Source organism: Anarrhichthys ocellatus, unplaced genomic scaffold, assembly GCF_004355925.1.
Source record: "Anarrhichthys ocellatus isolate YVR2014 unplaced genomic scaffold, GSC_Weel_1.0 scaffold6, whole genome shotgun sequence".
Lineage (NCBI taxonomy): Eukaryota > Metazoa > Chordata > Actinopteri > Perciformes > Anarhichadidae > Anarrhichthys > Anarrhichthys ocellatus.
This window is the reverse complement of record NW_022280036.1, coordinates 15006382-15030164: the sequence shown is the minus strand read 5'-3', so window position 1 is coordinate 15030164 and position 23783 is coordinate 15006382. Positions and strand designations below refer to the sequence as shown.

The 23783-nt window shown below is 42.2% G+C and overlaps 2 protein-coding genes across 16 annotated transcripts in view; one reads left to right on the top strand and one right to left on the bottom strand.

Annotated features, from left to right (window-relative positions):
- Nucleotides 1–4123, top strand: part of scml2 (Scm polycomb group protein like 2) — a 28698-nt gene extending 24575 nt beyond the window's left edge. For 10 of the 11 annotated variants that reach the window (XM_031846383.1, XM_031846381.1, XM_031846380.1 and 7 more), the window contains 4 exons: nt 99–272; nt 759–974; nt 1364–1518; nt 1763–4123. In XM_031846383.1, the coding sequence (XP_031702243.1) occupies nt 99–272; nt 759–974; nt 1364–1518; nt 1763–1888 (671 nt within the window). In that variant the 3' untranslated portion in view covers nt 1889–4123. The remainder of the gene's footprint in view (nt 1–98; nt 273–758; nt 975–1363; nt 1519–1762) is intronic. The other variant, XM_031846386.1, reaches the window with a different exon arrangement.
- Nucleotides 4124–5286: 1163 nt separating this feature from the next.
- nhsb (Nance-Horan syndrome b (congenital cataracts and dental anomalies)) overlaps nt 5287–23783 on the bottom strand; it is a 50731-nt gene continuing 32234 nt past the window's right edge. Inside the window, exons 1-11 of one of the 5 annotated variants that reach the window (XM_031846164.1) lie at nt 23501–23693; nt 17203–17355; nt 16976–17112; nt 16335–16379; nt 16156–16200; nt 15394–15586; nt 15031–15162; nt 14355–14507; nt 10475–13660; nt 9760–9901; nt 5287–9582 (exon numbers count right to left, since the gene is read on the bottom strand). In XM_031846164.1, coding sequence (XP_031702024.1) covers nt 8955–9582; nt 9760–9901; nt 10475–13660; nt 14355–14507; nt 15031–15162; nt 15394–15586; nt 16156–16200; nt 16335–16379; nt 16976–17112; nt 17203–17355; nt 23501–23549 — 4863 coding nt within the window. In that variant the 5' untranslated portion in view covers nt 23550–23693 and the 3' untranslated portion in view covers nt 5287–8954. Of the gene's footprint in view, nt 9583–9759; nt 9902–10474; nt 13661–14354; nt 14508–15030; nt 15163–15393; nt 15587–16155; nt 16201–16334; nt 16380–16975; nt 17113–17202; nt 17356–23500; nt 23694–23783 lie in introns of those variants that run through there. The other 4 variants (XM_031846160.1, XM_031846161.1, XM_031846163.1 and 1 more) reach the window with 4 other exon arrangements.

The window sequence follows — 23783 nt, the reverse complement described above, 5'->3', positions numbered from 1 at the left end:
TGAATGCATACAGTGTGTGTGTGTGTGTGTGTGTGTGTGTGTGTGTGTGTGTGTGAACACACAGACTAAAAGCTGTGTGTGTTGTATCCCCCCCCCAGTGCGGTCAGAGCACGGTATTCGATACGTGAAGCTGCCCTCCGCCTCCAGTACGTCTTCCGTGCTGCGGTTCCTGGAGAACATGTGCCAACATCTGGAGAGTGACAGCCTGTTCAGCTCGCAGCCATTCAGCCCCTTCAGCAACAACACAGGCTTCTACAACAGGACCAAGTCAGGTGGGCAAATGTGTGGACGGAGTAACTGTAATGGGAGAAAGTGAAGAACAAAAACGTTAAGAAAGAGGGAAGGTTAGAGGAGTTCGCTGTGGGCTCACTTACTTTGAGCAATAACATCATGAAACAAATTAAATTATGTTTTCTTTATGTCAAAGATAGAATGTCTTAGTACAAATTGCTTAAATTTTGTGCGGATCTAGATTGATTTGTGGATTCAGGATTTTCTTTTTAAAGATTGCTTTAAAATAGAATTTCTGAAGATTTCTCCCTACTTTCTGGTGTATTTTGTGCAGATTTCGATCTAAATGCAGATAAAAGAGTTAACATTTTCTATTGATAAGCTAACAAGTTTAGACATTTTCTTCTTCCTACATAAGGCAGTCTCTATTTGGCTGCGTGCAAAGTCCAGTACAGGTCAGCATCTTTTCTGTTTTCTGTTTGTGTTCACACAGCACTAACAGCATCTCTCAACCTCTCTTGAAACAGAACCACTGTCCCAGCCTGAGAACGGCCGGTCCAACGACGATTCCACAAAGGATCCCACTCCCATCACCCGCCCCCCTCACACCGCATCGGACTACAGAGCAACAAAGAAGGAGCGGCCATATTACCCCGGACACGCACACACGCCGCCACCTCTACGGCGCGTCAGCTCCAACCCGACTGAACTCGGCCAGATGTGTCCGCCCAGACGAGTCGAGGGTAGGGGATCAAATTATTGTTGACAATGATTTTATTTTATTTTGTAAAATACTTTTACACTGCCGAATATCCTTATGTTTGTATTTTAAGAGTGTATTATTTTGACTTATGCCCCCCTGCTCCAAACTCAATTAATTCCAGAAGAGGATGGTGATCCCTTCCCCTAACAGAGCACCATCCTCCAGTTGGCCATTTTCTTAACAAATGGTACATTTTTGAGCAGCTCATCCTAATTAAAATGGGACTTCCCCCATATATTTTTAATTTGGCCTAATTTTTTTGTACAAAATTAAAAGATATGTTTTCAATCATAAGCAGAAGTTGTACTATTTGATAAAGGTATTAATTTGATTTGGTTGTCCTCTCTCTTGCACACACTCTCTCTCTAGCAGCCAGCTCAACCACAGGCTCAGACCACCTGAAACAGGACAAGGAGGGTTCAGCGAACGACGCCTCTTCCTGGTCAGTTGATGAGGTCATGCGGTTCGTCCAAGAGGCGGACCCCCAAACTCTCGGCCCGCACGTGGAACTATTTAGAAAACACGTGAGTATTTTATTTAAACTGTCTTCTTCGTCCTTGTTAAACGTTAACAGACCACACTAGTTTTCATTCACTGTTTTGTATCGTGCGGTCACTTGGTTACATACACTCCCCCTGAGCTGTTAGTCTCCCTGCTCAAGGCAAATCAGACTTCCACCATTCAGCATGTTAATCAAGTCATAGTCATTTTGATGGAATTGTCCACACGGGAAGTGTTTGTAACGACAGCGTGCTCCTCTCTCTGCAGGAGATTGATGGCAGAGCTCTGATGCTGCTGCGCAGTGATGTCATTATGAAGTACATGGGACTGAAGCTGGGCCCGGCGCTGAAACTCTGTCATCACATCGAGAAGCTTAAACAGAACAAACAATAGAGGATGAAGGCACTCTCTTTGGTCACCGGCAGCCAAACAAACACACAAACACGTTTTTACTCTACAGGGATGTTGCAGTGTAAATCCAGCTGAACCGTAGCTTCCATTGTGGACACTGAGGTCAAGTGCTCTGTATTCATTTGTGTGTTTTTGTGAATCAGCAACCTGCAGGGATATTACAAATACAAACTTACACATGGTCATGGTATTTTTTAGAATCAAGCTGTTTAAATTGGACTACTTTTAGGCGAACAAATAAATAAATCAACAGCATTTAGACCAGAACTTTAACTGAATAAATAAAATACCCATGTTGTTAAAAACATTTGAGATCTTCATTGAGATGTCAGGGCGGTGTGGCGTGCATCAGGCATAATGCATAATGACCTCAGTATGTCTTAATTCCCAGCTACAACCCTGATATGAAGACATTTGTTTTTTAATTTCCCTTCACATTAAAACAGACACACAGTACATGAATCCATCACTTGCAAAAGTGTAATTAGTATCAGATATCTCAGCATTTGTTTATGTTAGTGTCTTTTTGCCTTATTGTGAACAGCTGGAGGCCATAAGTTATCCAACTTTAATTTAGCAGAGACGCTGTAGGCTTTGCAGCTTTGTCTTTTCAGATATCCAGCTGTCTAAAAAATGTTTTCCCGAGTCAGAATTTCAGGATCGATGCTCTCCACTCAAGATTGGAAAAGTCAGGTCAAGTACTGGCAATGAATGTCTCGCTGCATCATTTCTAACAATTCAATTAAGTTTCTGAATGGCTACGTATTTTACAAGCTCTCAAAACCAGTGGATGTATGAAGTCATGAGCATGATTACTAAGGAGCACTAAACAACAGGAGTGCTTCACAGTTATGTGAAGGAGAAGTGTTGAAGGGTTTCATTGCCAAGATGTCGGAGAAATCATCTTTGCTACACAAATAATTCCTGTCCTAAAACCCTTTTTTTTGATAAAAGAAGTTAACAGAGTGGGCACCACTTAAATGATGGATATCTTATTTACGAAGACAACCTTGAAAATCAGTCACTGAAGAGTTATTTCCCTTTTATTTGAGTCTGTTTCGTGTGCTGGAAGACATTCCAGCTGAACAGTTTCAACTTGAGCACTGATGTGGCTACAAGATTGTATTATGCTTGGACAGTCATAATAGAGTTACCCATAAAATGACTGGAAGTCTTGGCATTAAAATAGAGACAACTGTCTAGTTTAAGTGCTGTACAGAACTTTGAAGAGAGAGTACATGATGGGTAAACTGTTTTGTATGAAGTCAATCCAAAAGGTTGTTTTTTAATATAATTTTGTACTGTAACAAATTGTATCAAGCGTAAGTGTAATCACGCTTTTTTTCTGCCTGAAATATTTTTTTTCTGCACCATCAAATAACTAAACGCAGGACAATGTTGTGTCTGAGTAATTAATCAATTAATAAGTCTCAAAGTATTAATCTGTTTTAATTAATACTCATTTTCTGAACATTTCAGAACCCTTTTCAAACCAAATCACGTGTGTTGTAGCTGCATTTCACACTGTTGCTCTCCTGTAGTGGTGACAAGTTGATACTTGAACCCGTCTTGCTTTAATGTGAAACTCAGGTTTTAGTAGGGGTTGTTTCGTAGATATTTTACATCTCTAGCGTTTTGTGTTCATTGCGACGACATAGAGAGACTGCACAATAACCAACTATGTATATTTTCTATGCCTTTTCATCGATCGCTCTGTCTGCAGCCTTTCATGTGTAAATATGCGACTTTTTACTGTAAGTTCAACAAACAGCGGTTGTTGAATATGTTTGATATGGATTCACCCGATTAAACATTTGTTTACATCCTCTAAATGTTTGAGACCCAAGCACAAAGCCACCATGGTAGCTACTAGCTTTAAATAGCATAGTCTTTTTTTTTTTTTTTACCACTTTTTGACCCCTTAAAACAAAGGAATGTCAAACTTGTAACCCATCATCTTTAGTTTCACATGGTTATGTGTTGTGACCAAATCAACAAAAGAGGTTTTTATTTCTTGTTTAATGTGAATATCTAAAAGCCTCCAGTAAGTCATGAATAAAAAATAGAAAAAATAATTCTGTGTAGCATAAAAGCATTATTCTACTCCCCTGTCTTGTGAGGCATTTCTAGAGCAATGCAGTTTTTTTCCACACAGAGATAAAGGGTTATAAGCAGTAAAATAAATCAATACAATACAAGACGAAAAAGATATTCAAGAGCACAGGCTCTTCCTTTCAGTTTTGGTGTGTGTGTGTTTCTATCTGGAGGGTATGGGGGGGGGGGGGCAGGGGGGGTCAAAGGGTCATGGATGTCTTACTTAAGGAAAGTGACAGTCCAATAGGAATCATTGTTCAAAAGATCAGCCAGTTCAAATAGCTCACCAGCAGCACTCAGAATAAACAGGCTAATTATGACTCATCTCTCAGACTCTTTGGGACTGTGTTGTTTCGTGGTTGTGAAGGCTACAATCTCAGCACTGTGCTTCCAGTCGAAAGCCTAAATGACTAAAGTTGTAGCGTTGGTTATGACAATATCGTGTAAATAGGAACTTTCATTCTGAGAACTTTAAAAGCAAGCAAAGGGGTTTTCAAATTCATTATTTCTTTCTTGAATTTGACTAAAAACGAGAATTGATCATCCTAAATCTTTCTTTATTTTCAACCGGGATTGCTCAATTGTCAAGGAGATAGCTCAGTTGACATCTCATATAGGCCTAATCGTAAGTGTGAAACTTTAATGAACGAAGGAAGACCGCAAGACGCAGTTGAAAGCCCTGGGAAAATCTAGTAAATGGACTTTAAGAAAAGCTTTTTTCTTTGTCAAAGTACTGGGGCGAGTCAAGTCTTCATGTCAAAGCAGGTCTCACGTCAGGTCCCTAAAGGGCAAGGTGCGAGTCTTGGAACAATGCAATTGGTGTTTAAATTATTTAATTTCTAAAGCAGATTTTTCTTATTTGAACAGTTGAGACTGAGACCAAGTAGATCTAAAGCACAGCCCTAGTAATTAAATATTGTTTTGTATTTATTTTTTTTGGTGGGTGGGGGAAGGGGGGGGGGGGGTCTGCAGAGTTTTTAAGTTTTTAAGTTAAATCGTAAGTAAGTTAAGTCTCAGGGAAGTTAAATCTAAAGTCTATAGACTAAAGTGATAATCTTTTGTCTTCTGTTGACAGTATTTTTCAGTTCAATAAGAATGAATCTTGGCTGGGTTTTGTAAAATTTTGGATCCTTAGTTTGTAGACTGTCAAGAAGCTTCAGGTTCCGGAGAAATACAATAGTGGAGACTTAAACTAGACGAGATGAAAACAGGGACATCTTGTGGAGAGATTCTCTCAGTACACTTTGTTCTGATGGGGAGGAAAATGAAGTGTCACACAAAAGGAATTCCGTTTCAATGCAATCACATTTATTGGCTTTTTTTCTATGCACAGTTACTAAGCAGCCTGATGAGCTGTTAAAATGAATTAGATATAGAATAATGGAATTTTCACAATGTTGTAACCCCCCCAGAAAATAAATAAATACAAGACTGAAGGTGTTGCACAGCTCCAAAATATACAAAGGCTTGGAAATAATCATGTAAACTTTGAAAAAAAAAAAAAAAACTTTTTTCTTTTTATTATTTTATTGATTTATTTTACAAAAGAAAGAATTTGAAACATTTTTTTTTCTTTAAAAAGTTATTTACAGGTTTATACAAAAATACAAAAGTGATTCAAATCTGTTAAGTCCTAGCTAGTTTTAAACATGGAGCCTCTTTTAAATAGATAGTTACACTATATCATTGTTTTTCAGTTCTCTGTCACATATTTTAAAGTCTGTTTAGTGTTATTCCATACTGTACACTTTTGAGAAAAAATACCCAGTGGTTGTTGTCACACTTCTCTTTAGGGCAAAATTGCGTGCAGACATTTGAAAACAAGTTGGGACCAAGAATCTATACAAGTTATGGATTCTTGTTTTGTTCCCAAGCTATTGAGGACTGAGGTTTGAGACGGCTAAATGAATGGTAACGGGAGTCTGCATGGCAACCTCTTAGTTTGTCTTTCTAATCAAATTGTGTCAGTAAATCATCGCTCCACTGATTTTACAAATATAAGAAACAGTCTTAAAATACCTCTATAGCGTCAGTGCCGGGTACAGTACGGAAAAATCACACTAAACAAATTGACAAAATACTTATGAGTACTTTTGTTTTCAAGCTTTTGAATAGCATTTCATAGCCACATTGCATTTGTCATAAAATACTGTATCGGCCTTACGGGTTTCGTTTACTATAATATGTTTTGTGGCAATCAAAAAATCAACTATGAGTCAAAAGTAAAGAAAATGACTTTCTGATCCGATCAAACTAGTTTTTGGGTGGATGAATGGATAGTTTTTTTTTCTCCATTTCCATCTTTATTATTTGTACATTTCGTATCTAAAGCGGTTTGTCCGGCTGCACCTTATAACTGAATCAGCAGTTTCTCCTGGAAGATATTTCTCTCACTCCCAACTTCCACAGCTCCAGCAAGACTAGGACCCAGCACCAAGTGTTCGGATTCTCCATCCCGACAGATTCTGTATCATTATTTTCTTTACAGTCTCTTATACGTATGATTGTCCAGTGAGTAGATATACAGTACAAGATAAACCCCTGTTTGTGATCATGACTATACAGAACAGAATTAGCCAGACAGTTTGTACATCTATAGAACACACTATTGAACTTGAACATTTCAACGGAAAATACAAAATCTTTTCTCGTGGTATGGAGACATCCCTCAGATAAAAATAATGATATGGTGGTGTCCTTTTCTTTTCTTCGTCTTCTTTTTTTTTTTCTTCACTTATTGCATGCGATAGAAAACACAACAAATAAAACAATGAACAGGAACAAGTGCGCTTCAGCAGTACGGGTATGATGAATGTAAAATTCTGATAATCATTTCACAGCTTTTTACCCTCTCCATCTTACACAGTGTCAGTTCTGCAATTCAGATTCGCTGAGTATCAAACAGTTGTGGTTTTGCTATCTATCTATCTATCTATCTGTAGCATTTACAATAAAACAGTAATATGCTTGCTGAGGTATTCACAGAATACAGTGAATGGTTTCTACTGAAGTACGGCCTCTGAATGTAAGAAGTATATGTGTTGTGTTTGCTGTGATAGGAAGGTGAGAGTTCAAAATTCCACTGATGACAGTTTGCTTCCGTAACACACTGGATGTTCATAGTGTGATACATGTATTGGAAGGATGAGAAAGATGTTAAACTCTAACCCAGGTGTTGGATAGAAAAGGCAGCAGCAATGCAATGGATGCATTGCTGGCTTTGAAATGTTGGTGGTATGTAGTCCTTTCCTCCTCTTGTCTCCTCTCCTTCAGATTTTGTGATATGAAGCTCGGAGGGTAAGACAAAATGGTGTACACCAGCCACTGGGTTGAGCTTTTTCACCTGTCTAATGCTACTGGGTCAGTGCAAATGAAGGAGAGGCAACAAGGAGAGGAGAACAGTGTACAATGTTGAGATTCATGTGTGATGTTGTCAGTGAGACCTTTTCTTCTATGCTACACTCAGGTTGATTCCCTATAAAATTTCGGCTTGTTGTTTTATATAGATATTACTTTTTTATATTCAGTACAAATATACATATGCAATTTTTAATTTATAAGATATATTTTCTTTTCAAGGAATATTCTTGAAGAGTCATGAAGTGCAAAAGCGAGGTGGGTTCTTGGAAAGCTTTCCAAATTCACCTCTAGTCAAACCGATTGAGGACCATCTAAAGCATTTTCACCGTCTGCACTCAATGGTGTCTTTGAAACTGCTTTGAAATGCACCTTTTCCCCTTCAAGTCAGCACAGCAAGACTGGCCAGCAGCTGGAAAAGCTTTAATCAGTCTAAACATACTAGATTTCAAGGTTGGGTTTCAGTAAGTATGTGATTGAATCATGGTGGAACATGGCGCGTGTCCATGTATATGTGCAGGGACTTATAAATGCCCTCTTCACAACCACCTCTAGTAGAGAAAGGCCACTGTGCGATTGTCCAAAATGAGCCTGTATCTATCTGACCAAGCCCTTGCTCCTTCTTGTTAGACACTCAAATCCAAGACAAATCAATCTAGATCACTGGCAATGGAATACAAATGTCACTAAAACCTTTCACAGAGAAAGATTAATTATTCTTATAATACAAAGGAAACACAGAAATGTCGACAGAAACAAGGATCCAGGGGATGTTTCCATATAGGGTCATGCAACATGGTGAAACTTTATCATCATGTTCTGAGGCGCAGTTTTACAAAAATACATGCATCATGTTATCTTTTTGGATATAATTAATGTGGAGAAATATATGATTGGCTCTGTGTGATATACTCTATGCCAGGTCTGCAGATGGAAATATTATAGATAGGTTGGTGCTGTGTTGTTAGTAACTTCCACAAGGAAACAACCCTTGCTTGTTGGCAGGAATATTGAGGTTGGACTCTGGGAAGTCTGGCCAATGCTTTGGGCACCACAAGAATATTACATTTCACAATAATTTTTCATTTAAAAAAGAAAGCAGTTCCTCAGCGACACACTCGCACCCACGCCAGTCAAAACACAATGATTAGAAATATCAGGGGATGTTGCATGTGCTAGTTCATGCACACGCACGTTGTCCATACTCCAATAGAAATCTTTTCTTATAATTTACCAAATATTTGGGACTGATTTTTTTTCTTCTTCTACATTTTAAACAGTTCAATCAAAATAGGTCTCAAGTCTGGCTCTTTTAACTATGTGGGAGATATTCATTTGATAATACAGTATTAAGGTATATCCTCAAAATGTTCATAATCATCCCTTTATGATTCTGTAACACTGTCCGACCCTCTTAAATAGAACAGCAGATCCAAAACTCGGTGCATTTTAGCAACAGTCAGATTTTGTGTGTCAGAAGAACTACACATATTGGCCATGATGACACACCTATCCAAGATAAAAAAAAAAAAGTAGAAGGGGCCATTTGAAAAGTAGGACACAGCTGAGAATAGAGGGCATCTCTCATCAGGTGGTTTTAGGATGATCTATCATCATGGGGGCTCCCATCTGAGTTCTCTGTCTCCCCTTCGGAAATGGCTTGCATGGGGGCCGTGTAGAGGCGGCTGCGTGTACTATAGCGACTGCTGTTGGCTACAGGGGGGATCCGAGAACGCCCCTGTCGAGATGCAGCTGACATAGGCAGGGTTTTGAGGGTGAAACTCTCAGAGATGGCTCTGGGAAAAAGGCCTGGTATCTGGATTGGGTCAAAGCCAGAAATGTGGGGCTCTTGGAGTGTAAAGGGTAGCTCCTCAGCCTGTCTAATGGCCCCTTCCTGAAGGGGGTCCCCAGGGGTTTTAGGGGTAATGGGGCTCTTCAGAATCTCTGTGGCTGACATGCGGTAGCTGGAATCAGACCTGCTACCTTTCTTCAGCAACAGAAGTTTAAACTCCTCATTAGACGTGCTGGATTTCTTGGCGCTGCGGTAGATTGGCACAGGGGCTCGTTGTGATGCGGCAGCAGTGGCTATGGTGGCTGGGATGTTGAGAGGTGGGGCTGGCGGGATAATGACGGTGGCGACAGGAGTCACTGGTGCTGCAGAGCAGAGACGAGACTTTGCGTTTATGTCTCCTGAATCTTTACGGCCCAGGACCTTTCTCTTTGATCTGAATGAGGAAATAACAGGACAGTCCTAAGATTTAGACAGTGGATGAATAACATAAACACATAACAAAATACCTTGAAGTAGCTGGATCACGACTAAAATCTGAGAAATAGATGCAGTACACAGACACTGTAGACAGAGTCAAATACATTGACTACCAATGCAAAATTTCCAGCACCTGTGTATCATGGCAAACAGGTCCTCCGTTGTACGGGTCTTGTTGGGTGATGTGATGATAATGTCATCATCCACTTTGGTGTCATCCATCAGAGGGGAGAGTGAATTATCACTGGGCGAGGAATCTGTAGCACAAGACATCCCTATCACATGTCATCTGGTTGTTTGATCATTTACTGTACAATAGGGTTGGACCATATGTTAACATTTGCCAACCAGCCACCGTCGGTGATTGTCGATACATTCGACCAATTGCCCAACCCTAGTATACAATTGGTGAGATAACCATCCTTTAAAACCTTCTCTCTGTTTATGATTACAGGTTACTACAAGATTAAAGAGTAACTACACACCTAAACATACTTTTTAGAGCTGTAAACTAAATATGACTGTAATGTTATGAGACGCATCAATGCTGGAGGTAAAATTTACATTTCTCACCAAATTTATAAAAAATGGCATTACATTGGTTAAAAATGGCTCAATACACCATCTGTTTTTAATCAGCCCTAAACATTGCAAGGCTAATGCTGACATAGCTAGAGACAAATTGACTAGGACTTGTCATGAAGTTTATACAAATAAATATCTATTGCCCTGTAATCAGAGGATAGCAGTCCCCCCCCAGGCCCCGCCCATAAGTAGGAGTCTTTAAAACCACTGTAATCTTTACTAAAGAGTAGTACTTTAACTTTTACTTTAAGAATTTTGCTTACCTTTACTGAAGTAATCCTCAGTGTCAGGAGTGGTGGAGTCATCTTTGCTCTCTTGTGGCTGCTGCTGATGGGCACTTCTGGTAGCACCTGATAACACTTCCTCCTCTTCTTCCTGCTCTTCATGTCCTCCTCTCCTTGCATCGCTGATTAGGTAAGGATGCGATGCCTCCATTGTGATACCAGGCACTTTGACTGGACAAGTCCAGGGCCCTGAGTCTGAGTGGGATATCCCAGCAAATTCATACGCTGGGGGCGGAGGGTGGTTCGATCGTATGCCTCCTCTGGAACACGCAGCCCTCTGTGGCTCTTTCACCTGCTCTTCCTCTTCCTCCTCCTCATCTTCATCATCATCATCATCATCATCCTGGGAGAACGAGCGCTCCCCCAAAACCCTAAACTCAGGGTGTGCATGAGCTGAGTGTGTGAGCCCTCTGAATTCTGTGTGCGAGTGGATATGTGTGTGTAGATCCACAGGCGAAGGGTGGGGGGCACGTGGCACGGGTCGATGCAGGGGTGAGCTGTCCTCAGAGAGTTCTGATGATGGGTCCATCCGGGTTCTGAAGGCCGTCATAGCCCAGAAGGTTCCAGGTCCATAGCGGTCCTGTCTGAGTAGCAGGCTTTCATAGGATGGAGGCCCATCAGGGTGGCGGCCAGGGGGAGGCGGTTGCAAATGTTCAGGGGAGGGTGTGTGGTCATGTGCTGGGGGTCTGGGAGGTGGTCTGCGAGGAGGGAGAGGCCTTGTGTTGATAGGTGGCGGAGCCAATGTAGAACCACTAGGAGGATATTTGGGTCTTGTTGCAGTCTCTGTTCCGCTTGCAGTTTCCTGGTCTGCTGTGGTAGCACTATCTGTAGATCTCCTAATAGGATGGAGCCGCACTGAACGAAGAGCAGATGGAGTTATTACCAATAGATTGGGGCTGGGAATTGTCAGAGCAGAGTTTGAACTTGGCGGTGGGTTGGTATTTGATGACTCAGGAACCAACAGTTTTGTTCCAGTGGCTAAAACATTTCCAACTCTGTGTTTGCTGTGGTGGAGCGTGTGCATGTGGTGCGTTCGGTGGGATAGCGTGTGTCTGACATAACCACCATGAAGAACATTGAGATCAAGTTGAGAAGGTGGAGGTGGGAAGTCTGGGTCTCTCTTATAGCCAGAGGAAATGCAGGCTCCATCTCTGGGGAAGTGCTGCAGGGAAGAGAGAGAAGACTTCCTCTCGGGCACTTTGGGCTTTCTCTTGCCAGTTGAGGGCGAAAGTGGTCCTGGGAAGAACGCTGCAGAGGATGAGGGCAAAGTTGATGTTGGAGTCTCTGATTGGCTGGAGTAGCCACTTGATGGGGAGGCCAGGCCAGCCAGCTTCTCAGGTGACCCAAGTTTGAAGTCTCCAGGTGGGAGAGGCGGACTAGTTGCCCTGGTCTCTGAAGCCTGAGCTAGTGCCTGGGTTTGGGTTTCTGTGGAGGAGGACGAGCTGTCTGGTGACTTGACACACTCCATGACAGTAGTGCCTGTGGCTGTGCTTGAGTTGGACATGGATGTGTACTCACCATTGTTGGATTTTAGCTCAGTGTTGTGAAGCCACAGGTCTGCATAGTCGGATTGCACAGCACCTTCATCCTTAAATGAGTGTGTATCTGCAGAGCTGAAGGACATGGGCTCTACTATGTCCACGGTTTCACCCAGTCCCCTTCCCCAAGTTCCCAAAGGCTCTGCCACTAGACAAGATGTCTGTAATGGTTCTGGAGCACCTCCAAGCTCTAGCTCCAGTTCCAGCTTCATATCTGTGGAAGACAAGGTACGGTCTTGTTCACTAACCATCTTTGGTTGATCCTGATCTGCCTGTGTGTCCGTTCCAACATCAATACCACTACAGGTGTCCTTCAGCGAGGAGGTTCGTTTAGGTGGTGGAGGTTTGACTTTTGGTTTCCTCAGTGGACGACAGGTCCTCCCCAGAGTCATAGTACCAGCTCTGAAGACAGTTAAGGGCTGGGGATAAACTCCATTGGATCGTGGTGCTGCCACAGTGTTGGATTGGCCACAGTCAGGCCCTGGGTCTGCATAGTTATACATGTATCCTCTGTAACTCTGACTACACTCCCCAAAATGCACAGAAGAGGAGTAGAAACCCTCTGTATCAGATGGGTAATGAGAGACGGACTCTTTTTCAGTGTTGCTGGTCTTGTCACGAAAACAGATTTGGTCTTGTAGGCCTTGTTTGGAGCTGTACTCTTGCGCTAACCCATGGCTCCGGCTCAGATTTTGGGTTTGGTCAGGGTCTTGGTCCGGATCAGTCTGGTCTTGGTCTGGAGGGTATGTCCACTCCCCCTCACTAGCTGTACTGACCCCTGCATCGTCAAGTTGGTCTGTGGCTGAAGATGTGAATGAGCTTGACCTGTGGCCCTGGCCCTGGGGTCTGAGGTCTGAGTGGTATGAGGGATCCAGGGAGAATCCCTCATCAATGGCATTGGGCACAGTGTTGAGCGATAGCTCTGAGTCGCAGTGGGATGAGCCTGTTAGTGGTGGAGAAGAAGGTGGGGGGATGGTTTCAGATGTCTGTGAGGGGCAGGTGGAGCTGGAACCACTCCAGTTCCCGCTTGACGACTGGTGGTCCTCCTTGTGGTCCACATGGCTGCCTAGGACTCCTGTAGTAGACACAGAGTGAATAGGGCTGCTGAAAGTATCTGAACTTGATGAGATCTCACAGCTGCCCATATCAGCCTTGCGGGGCAAGCGAGAACGGCCCCTCTCTATCCAGCTGTGCTCTGGGCTCCCTCCTCCACCCCCTCTGTCTCTCTCTCCAGACCGCTGCAACCTCTTTAGACTTCCAAGTTGCAGTGGCTCAGGAGCTGCCTGGTCATCTGTGCTCTCTTCTTCATCCTTCATCATCATCATCTTCATTCTTGGACTTGGTCCAGGTGGAATAAAGTCCTCTGCTTCATATGGTGACAAGTCCTCATCTTCGTCGTCATCATCATAATTGTCATCGTCGTCCTCATCACTGTCCATCAGACGTCCGCCCTCTCGAGGAAGGCTTCGAGAGCGCAAACGTCCACAGTGGGCTGCAGCACCGGTATATGTGGAATCTGACTGGTCACCCAGGGAAGAAATGTTGCCTGTTGAATGGGAGAGGGAGGCAGGGATTCCCTGATGTCCACGTTGGGCTCTGATGCGCCTTCTGGAGGGAGCAGCTGTACCTATAGAAGGGAAGACAAAAGAGCGAGATAGAGGGACATATTTCTCAATGTCTTGGATGTGACATATACTAAGTTACTATACATATGTAAAATTAATTCCAGATTGATGGACTTAGTTTGAATATGAAAGTAGTGTAATACAAGGGGTCTTGGTGGGTCCAACTTTAGGATGTCTCTGGAAAAATCTTTATAACATTATTTAATTGTAATTATAACTAAAATGACTTTTAAAACCTTTCTATGTCCAGCCGTGTTCCTGATTTGAATTGTAAAAAATATATTTACAATAAGAATACAAATAAATATTGTTGTTGTGTTACCTCTTATATCACGTGAATTGTTAGCGTGTATATATATATATATAAAGTAAAGTTCTAAATGTTACAGGCAACCCCCTCCACCAGGTTTCCCCTCAACCAGTGTCTCACACTGTCACTGGCTGTAACTTTCTAATAGACTCTGCGACAGGTCAAGATATTTAGCATGCTAGATATCTGAAATGTATCTGCGATGCAGAAGCTAGGCTTTTGGCACGTGTCTTCGAACAGTTCCCTTAAGCGCGATTTACGAGCTCACTCGGTGAGTGGGAAATCAGGGATAAAGTCGTGGACTGTTTACTAGGTACTAGTCCGTAGTGCAAATATGGGAGCCAGATTAAAAAACCAAATATAGTTGTCCATTCTTAGAAACTTACATGCTATAAGGAAATCATCTGTTTGGCAGCCAGAGTCACGAGTGTGATGGAGACGACCACTGATTAAGAGGTCTTCCTGACAGAGAGAGAGTTGGTGCGGGTTGGCATGGACAATCACTGTGCGCTCTCTTGCTACGGGTGATTCATCTGAGTCTGAAAGCAAAGAGACAAAGCATGTGGAGTTTCAGTCCTAAAGGGTAATGGTAACATTATACACAGCTATGTTGCTGAGAATCAGGACCTCCCTTATTCATGATCAGATTGTGAATGAATCCACAACTAAGCAATTTTCCTCAAACCATATTATTTGGATGCAAAAACAAGGGTGGAAGCATCTGAAATGTATATGACAATCGTTCATTGTATTATGAAACTGCATGCATGTGCAACCACAGGTAAACAGGTCAAAGCTGAACCAGGAAGTATCTAAAGTTGGGTAACAGTTTTAATGGACTGCCTAGTATTTTTGTTTGCATGTGATTGTTGCTGCTCATTTAGCTTGCCCTCGTGAACTCATGGCTGTATTAGCAAGGTCACCTCATTCCCAGATTTCAGCAATTAAATTGCAAAAATATTAATAATATTAATAAAACCAATAGCAATTTGCCAAACCTAAAAGATTAAGATCCATACAGTATAATAACCCTAAATTTTCCAGGTGTGCTCTATAACATACCCATGTCCTGTTGTACTCTTTTGGGTATTCCTGTGATAGTCTTCCTCCTCCTCAGCTTCCTTCTCCTCTGAAGAACCGACTGGGAATGGACTAGAGAGCAACGAGCACTTGCTTCCCTGTCAAACCCAACTCCTGCAATAACAACACAGAAGCCATAAGCCATATGAAAAGCTAAAGTTTAATATATTCAATTAGAGTCCTGGTTTTCATGCAGGCAGTCTGGGTTTGATTCCTGATTTGGGATCAGTTGCTGTTTGGCCACTTGTTAGCACTGTTGTCTCACAATAACAAATTGCCTGATTGATCCTCACTAGGGCCAACCTTGCTCTTTCTTACTTTGCCTATTGTTCTTCTTTGTCTTACCTGTGACGTTGATGGGGATAATGCAGGAGGAGATGGAGTGAGAATCGCCAGTCGACTTCTGATTTGATGGTGGGAGGTTTTCCTTGGACCAGTTTGTCTGTTTGTCCTGGGTCGAGGGGGCAATGGGGGCTGAGGCCTTGGCTCTGTGGCCTCCCAAGACTTCGCCACATTCGCCTTCTCCTGTCCAGACACTCTGGAGGGAACAAACGGATGGCAGCCACATTATATACATGGTAGGTGCTGATACAGTCCTACAGTTTTAAAACATGTCAGTTAATTAGTTGGACAGACTAAAGGGAATTATTGATAATGTTGATGTATAGCATGAAGTAGATGCTATTTACAATTTCTCTAGCATCTGAAGATATGTTTTTGAATTAATTTGATTAGAGGGTAAACAGAAAGCTATAATAGCACAAATGCTTGATACCTTTCTATTCCATGGAATGAAGATGCAACCTTCAATAGGGTGAAGTGAGTATAAGCACTCAAACTATTTGCACAAAATAAAGAAAAGACAAAAGAAAAACAAAAAAACAGGCAACATGACATGAGTAATCCAAAAGATTAAATCGTTTCAAATAAAGAGATTAAAAGAAAGTTAAAAGGTGAAGGATGAATGAGACAGACAATGTATATATTTTAAATTACAGTCTTAAAAAATCCATTATGTTAAAATCTTGTTCACCTTGTCTTTCAATAACTACGAACTACTAAATGTCTGTTACAGTTGATAGTTCGCCATTCAAGCATCATTCTTACCTTTCTTTGGATCGTCTTTGTATCTGCCTCTCTCCCTGGCCTCTCCTGTGGCAGCAGGAAAACACACACACACACACACACACACACACACACACACACACATACAAACAATTATTACTGAGTGTGAAAGTAAAGTCCTTCACTAATGAAATTACAGATGTGTCAGTGAATGTTCTTACTTTTCTCTGTATGGTCTGGATCTCTGTTTCTCTCATGGCTCTCTCCTTCAAGCAAGGAATGTAAAGTTAGCGCGATAAACAACCCCATAATAACAGAGATATCAAATGTAGTGCTGTAGAGCAATGTTACATGAAACCTCAGACACACAGCACCAGTGCATATAACACAAATCTTACAGCAGGCGTCTACATGTTAGACATTAACAGACATGAACACACAGACAAATTTCTCTTTTACCTTTCTGGGCTGATAGTCTAACTCTCGCTCCCTCTCTGCTCTCTCTTGCTGCATGGCAACATCAGAATGAGATATTATGTCAGTTTGTTGGAACATATATTCAATAAGAATCACAATAAGCACAAAAAGATGAATAAGAAAACTGTGTTTCTTTGCTGTTACTTAATGTCTTCCTTTCCCATACCTTACTCAACATGTACAAGGCAAAACTGTCCAGTTGTTCAATGTTTGAGATTTTTGCAACTGTAGTGAGACTCGTCTCGTACACATAATCCTGAATTGATTGTCTCATTGGCATATTGTTTTACTAGAAATCTCTTAATATGGAGCTGCCATTTAAAGCAAACCATTTCTGGATAACCCCCCCCCGCTTGGTTGATTGTGAGATATGCGCCATCCTTACCGCTCGCGCCAGGCGACTCCTCTGTTGCCGGCGGATGCTGTGTGGCGAGGGAAAGGTGGGCATAGGGGGAGCCACTGAGATAGAGATGGTCACCTTGTTTCTCTCCCGACTCGTGGAGCAGTGGTGCTGTTGTTCGTCTGTGAACCCCAAACACACACACACATCAAAACGTGTAATCCGTTTTACACAACAAAATGCAGCTGACCAAATCATCCTCTCTCTCTCACCTCGGTGCAGGGCTCTGAGACTGAGCTGAGCGCTTCTGTGCAGCTCCTCCAGACATGGTGGTCGGGTACAAGGATGGAACACGTTGTGTTGCTGGTGCCATGGAGCCTGATAGTGAAGCGACAGTTTGCTCTCTATATCCAGGTTTGAAACAGCTACGATGAGAGAGGAGAGAGAGACAGAGGATGTTCAAAGGAATCTCTATGATGACTCTGAGATCAAAAAAAAAAAAAAATCACAACTGGTCTGCACACGAACAAAGTTGGTTCTGTGTTCTGTTTTTCATGCAGTTTTTTTTACCTTTTGTGTGATTCTAGCCAATCAAAGGAACATATTAACATATCTTTTAACCTCATAGACCCATGACCGTACCCAGCAGGCCAAGGGCAAATAATGAGCTGAGGTCCCGAGCTGAATCCCCCATTCTTCCTGCTCTCTTTGCTTCCTATACCAAGTCTGTTACCCTCAAGAACTCAACAAGTACGCAGCACACAGCAGACTACAATTGACAACAAAAATGTGCTGCATGTTGGTAATCCAGCCTTGTTTACGTCTCAATCTTAACCCAATTCTTGAAATATTATTCTAGTAGTTCCAGAAAGAAAATACCCCAAATGGCATCGTTGTTTTAAGTGATGGTTGTTAAAAAAGGACATTGTCATGTCTTTCATCATCATGTCTGTTCCACCAGCATCGGAAAGAAAACTGCAATAAACTGAGATCCAGGCCAGGCTTTACAATTTACCACCGACAGCCAGAGAGGCCTCCCACTAAAGCCAGACAACACAATACACTAAACAGAGAAAAATAAGGACAATGATGTTATAAGTTGATACACAAAAAGGTCTTCAGAAAGTCTGATGTAAGGCACATAACAACACTCTTTCTATATTGTACATTAAAACCTGACACTAGGCCGAGGTACGCCAGCAGGTGGCAGCTAAACACGCCTCACCACTGCAACGCTGCATACACCAGCACACCACCGCACATTGCTCACAGTCCTCTATGTTTATTGCCACCCCACGATATATTTATCAGAAAACACGACAAACCCTACTATCATGAATGATGTACACCTGAGAATCTCTCACTTTCCTAAGAAAGATTAAAACGGTTGATTTACAGACGAGGAGAGCGAGAGAGAAGGACTGTGATTATCCATCTCTCTTATCTGCTCTCAGAGCCCCTTTAGCTTTTATTATGAAATCTATTTCCCCTCTTTTAACTCTGAATTCAAAATGCGACTGCGCCCTTGAAAGCCACACTGTACATCAGTAGCCAGGCAACCTTTCATTGCTCATCAAGGCTCGTATTTGCCTGCAATTAAATCAGCGAGCTCACATCAGCAGCATCTGGCCTATTTAAACTACAAGGTTAGAGAAGCACAGGAGACTAGCTTGTTCACACTAGATAAACAATTACACAGTGTTCTGCCCCAAAGACAGTCAAATACACAGACAAAGTTATCATCTAGTTATGCACATCACACTTTGTGTTTTCAATGATCATGAAGACGATGTTTATATAATGCAACTAAAAGACTCCAAAGACTCCGCAGCTGCACAAACACATGTTTCAAATGAAATTGTTAGCATTGTAGTAGAGAAATAACAGTAACAGAAATTGAAAGGCAAATTTAAATATATTTGAGATAAGACATTTGTCACTTTGGGCATCTTTTTGGTTTGCTTACTGTAAAGGTGAAATTCTGGGACGCTTAATGCAATTCCAGGAGATCCTTGTGTTAGTTGCATAGAGCTGGTGCTCATTAAACTAACAGATCTGCAAGATCTGCAAAGAACCTGCCTCGATACCTGGTTGTGAGTGATAGTTACCATGGATAGAGTTAAACAAAGAGGGCCAGAGAAGCAGAATATTGTAACCAAAGGTGTTTCTCTGCAGAAGGTGCTGACCTAGTTGTTGTGACACAGTTGAATTAGTGAATTTGTTACTGTAGCTTTTCTGCCTGCTAGCCCACTTGTTCCCCTCATCTTTCTTCTCACCGTCCCTTCCTTCTCTTCCTCTTATACTCTTGCTCTCTTGCTGCTGCTATGAAGGCGTCTCCTCATCATTACAGTAAAGTTGTAGTGCTAAAACTGCATTACTCAGCTAAATGTTCCCTCCTGCTTTGTTGTGTATGTCATCAAAAAAAGAAAAGATGTTCACAAGGAAGATTTCTTTTTACTTAAAGATCTAGACATGTTTGAGAAAACCTCTGCTTTGAATCATAATTTGTGTCAAATATGTTTTTTCCCACAATAATAAGGCCACCTTAATCTACTCCTGCTGCATAGAAAAATCCAGAAAATATGAAGATGCGAATGTTGTTAATATACTTCAAAGAAAGGTCTATTCTCAGTATGTTTGCTTGGGGTCTCATGTTTCCACATCGCACTTATTTAAGTCGCATACTGCAACACAGTTGGCTCCAAGATAGTTGTGAAGTTACAAAATCCCGCCTGTATATAGCTGACTTCTATTCAGATTTAAGGTGAGCACGGTGAAATGTTCCCCCTTCAGCCCTTCATGTGAAAACAGCCTTCAAGTGGCGAACTCTGCACATACATCATCCTGCACGGTGAGGCTCAAATGTCCAAGTGTAGTGACATTGAGCAGAGAAGAATAAATCGCTAACAAAACATCAGCAAAGTACTGTGACATCAAGCTTCACAGTCCATTGCCGCAGCAACAACTTCACTAAACAAACGTGTAAATAGAATCAGAGTTTCCCTCTTGGTGCAGTACCTCGACAAACTTCCCTCTGGCGGCAACTCGCGGATCCCTAAAGAGACTCAGCAAAAGATGAACAACAACCCACTGGAGAAGAGAATCCACCAGGAATGCAAACCAAAATCGAAATGTTTGCATTTGGCGTATTGTAGCGTTTCACCTCTCTTCCCTACCTGCATTGTCCCGCCTCGCTCTTGCTGTCCCGCACCACTTCCTCCTCATGTGCGATCGATTGTAACGGAGCTTATGCTGGGAGTTACCCATCGCTATCATCCAGGACCAGACGTGGCTGAGCACACGTACAAACTCCTCTAACGCACACTCTGTCTGCCATGCTCTCTTTCTGTCTTTTACCCATCATCCCTGTCACTGTATCCCTCCATCTCTGCTTCCCCTCATCCTGAAATCTGCAGGTGCAGTGTCAGCAGCTTGCAGTGTCACCATCAGGACTTGCATGCCAACAGCATCAAGAGACGGGAGGAGAGGAGGTACAGTAAAAAATAAATAAAAATGCATGTGATAAAGAAACGCAATGCAAATCAGAGTAATGCAGCAATTCATAGGAGGCAAGCGCTCTAACCGAAGAAATGCTAATGCTGGTCAAGGTCCGTGTGAACTTCGATGCAATTTCAATGAAAAAATGTTTGAGGAGAAAAGCTCTAATCAATCAAAGTGTTTAGCTTTACATGGCAACACTAGGAATGATAAACTTCTGTCTCCATCTTTAGCAAATCAAAAAAATGTCTAAGAGCAACAAAAGTGCTGAACAATATGAATGAGAGGAGAGACGGTGAGAAACGCAGGGATGGATGGATGAGGAAATGGAAGAATGAATCCATGATATGTTGCAGTGCCCCCTGTGTCAAAGTTTAAGGGCCGATACTTGAGGTGTCTAAAGGCGCCAGTGTGCTGCAGACACATTGGAGGGCAGCGTTCGACAATTTATATAACTTTCAAAAAACAAATCCAACATTCATGCCCACTTCACTCCGTGATCGACCCGTTTGAACTTCTTTCTCAAGATCTCGTTTTTCATTCTTCACTCAACTATTCCCGTCACTTTTTGTGTTTGCAAACATGTGCAACACACAGTGTATTGCCAGGAGAGACTGTCGCCGTTTTCCCCATACTTGTACTATTTCCATGTCTTACTCCCCTCTGTGATAGCCGGATTTTCTCCCCGCCTCCGAGTGTGATCATTTGGAACAGCTAAAGACACTTTTGCTACCTGTCAATGCCCATTGTTACAGCAGAAATAAACATGTTTCCGGCCTGGTACAAAAAAAGGTTTTGGTCTCCCTGTTCATGACAACTGTACGTGGGGTGAATTGTCAAATAACTCGCCAGTTTAAATTATATTCAGGCTTAAATGTAGGCACAATTGAGCTATGGGTGTTGTCACTGACACTACGCCATATTTGATACAGTCTATGAGCATACCCCGAGTAGAAGGGCGGGAAGGTGCTTTCAAACTGTCAATGAGTCACGCTGCTCAGCCTGCTTGGGAAAGCCTTTGCAAGAGAAAAGCATCAAACCAGGCCAGGCACCCAAAACTGGCCCTAGTGCTGCTAACAGAAGCTCATTCTTAGCCTGATTGTCACTCACTAAGAGGGGCTGGTGCATGTGGTTTGGGCACCTGGTTAATGTCCCTCCCTCAGCATTGCAGGAGCTCAATGTTTAACCGACTAGCAGGGGGAGTGGGAGTGCTTGGGGATGCCCCAAAGGGGCTTCGATATATAAAAGCATGTATAGGCTGCTCTGCTCGCTCTTGACTTGTTAGTAGAGGGACAGATTGACAGATGGATTCAACAACAGACGGATGGAAACGTCCCGCCTACAGCGATTGGACAACATAGAGCTGATCTTATTTGCAACAAAGGGGCTTCATATGCACTGCAAAGTCAAGAGAGGGCCCAAATGCATGTGGTGTGTCTGAGGAGATCCATCTCAACTGGCAACTGTCAATTCCAACACAAAGGTTTTAAAGTGTGCGATGTACAGTTGGTGAGTTATTGGCTATAATGTAAAAGTGTATTTTATGGCACCACTTCGGCCTCATCTGGCTAATGGGTCTAATTTTGTATTATCTGAGTAGTGAATGAGTTATTATCTGGGAGCCTTGGCTGATGTGGGCTTTTATGCTTTCTGAGATCCACAAACTTTTAGGGAAGAAGAGGAGACGGAAGAAGGAGACAGAGAACTTAAAATAAAGTAATGGTGTGAGGTTCAGTTGCTCAGCTCTGGCTCTTTTTGTTATGCACAGAGGATACACTGTAGTGAACAGCACACTAAAAAAAAACACCACCACCACCAGGCACAGTCATCCATGACATTTGCAATGAGAACACGAACTCTCCACATGTCACTGCTTTAATATTGCTCTTTCTCTTTCTGGCACAGCTATATGATTTTGTGTCCCTCTCTCTCACTCTCTCTTTCTCTCTCTCTTTCTCTCTCTGGTCCAGATATGAGTGAATGTAAGTCATTAGCGGAGAATGTATTAGGGTGTATCTGGGTCAGGCAGCACACTCCCTATGGCAGTAGCTGCAGAATCTTGTCATAGTAGACAGCTGTTATATAAGAAACACTAGCTGGCCAGTTCTGCAGAGGAAAAACTGTGCACTGTTAGTCAGCCTGCAACCGGCTCAGCACCTCCTCATCTCATCAACTGTAGTATTACATTGATGTCAGCATTTGGTTTCAGCCACAGTGGTCAAATTGTTTTAAACAACACTTTTTGGGAATACGTTTAACATGAACTCCCCCCCTGGCTGCGCACACATAGAATGGAATACAACAAAACACAAAATCAAAGCTTAACATCTTTGATTTAACGCGCAGTTTCCCGCTTAACGAGACAATCTTATTTCATGTACAGTATGCTCTGTATCACCGTTGTTTTTCATTGAAGCTATATTTAAGATGCAGATAATCGACCAATAAAATGGCACAAAATACCGATAAAAGCCCATCAGAAAAGTCTAAAATCCAAATCCTGTGAAGAAAACAGGGAAATATTCTCTGTACGTTTTTGTTTTGTTGTTACGGAAAAATTAGTTGGTTAAAAAATAAGATTGTTGCAGATTAATTTTCAGTCTGTTCTTTTCTCAACGTATCCATTAATTGACTATTTCAGCTCTCTGCGTTTACACCGTGAAAGGAAATATTAAAACTATAAGTTACACAACGAATCTCAAGACATAGTTAATGGATGTAACCTCCCATCAAACGAAAAAATTCTCGATAACTTGTACAAAATTGTCTATAATTCGGCCTGACATAGTTGATATCTTTGAAACCTTTTGGATTCGGGTCTACACTTTTCTTCACCTGACTTAACAGTGATTAATTAGCTAAAATAGCATCTTAATGCAAATGTATGACTGTTGTGATTGGGTTTAGACCGAATGATAATGTTTTTTCCTGACAGTTAGCTGATATTATAACAGTGTCACTAAAGTCACATTCCTGTCTTAATTAAAAGAAAAAGAAAATAATGTCAGGAACTTAACAGGTAATGACAGCTTTAAGGAACACACTGATGCTGCAGACTTCAGTTGACAGTACCTTTGGATCGCTCAGGGACGCAGCCCAGACCGAGACAAGCCAAAGCCATGGTCAACAGCTGTCCACTCTCTCTCCTTCTTATCCTCTTCTTGGTCTTTCTGTGTCGCTCCTCCCTTTGTCCTGCAGACTCCTTGTCATATATCTCCGAATAACGCCACCTTATTTACCCCCGCAGACCTCTCTGAAACATTCCTGTGCAAATCCATCATCCAGACTAGCAACATCTGCAGACACAGACCCCCCCCCCCCCCCCCCCCCCCCCCCCCCCCCCCCCCCCCCCCCC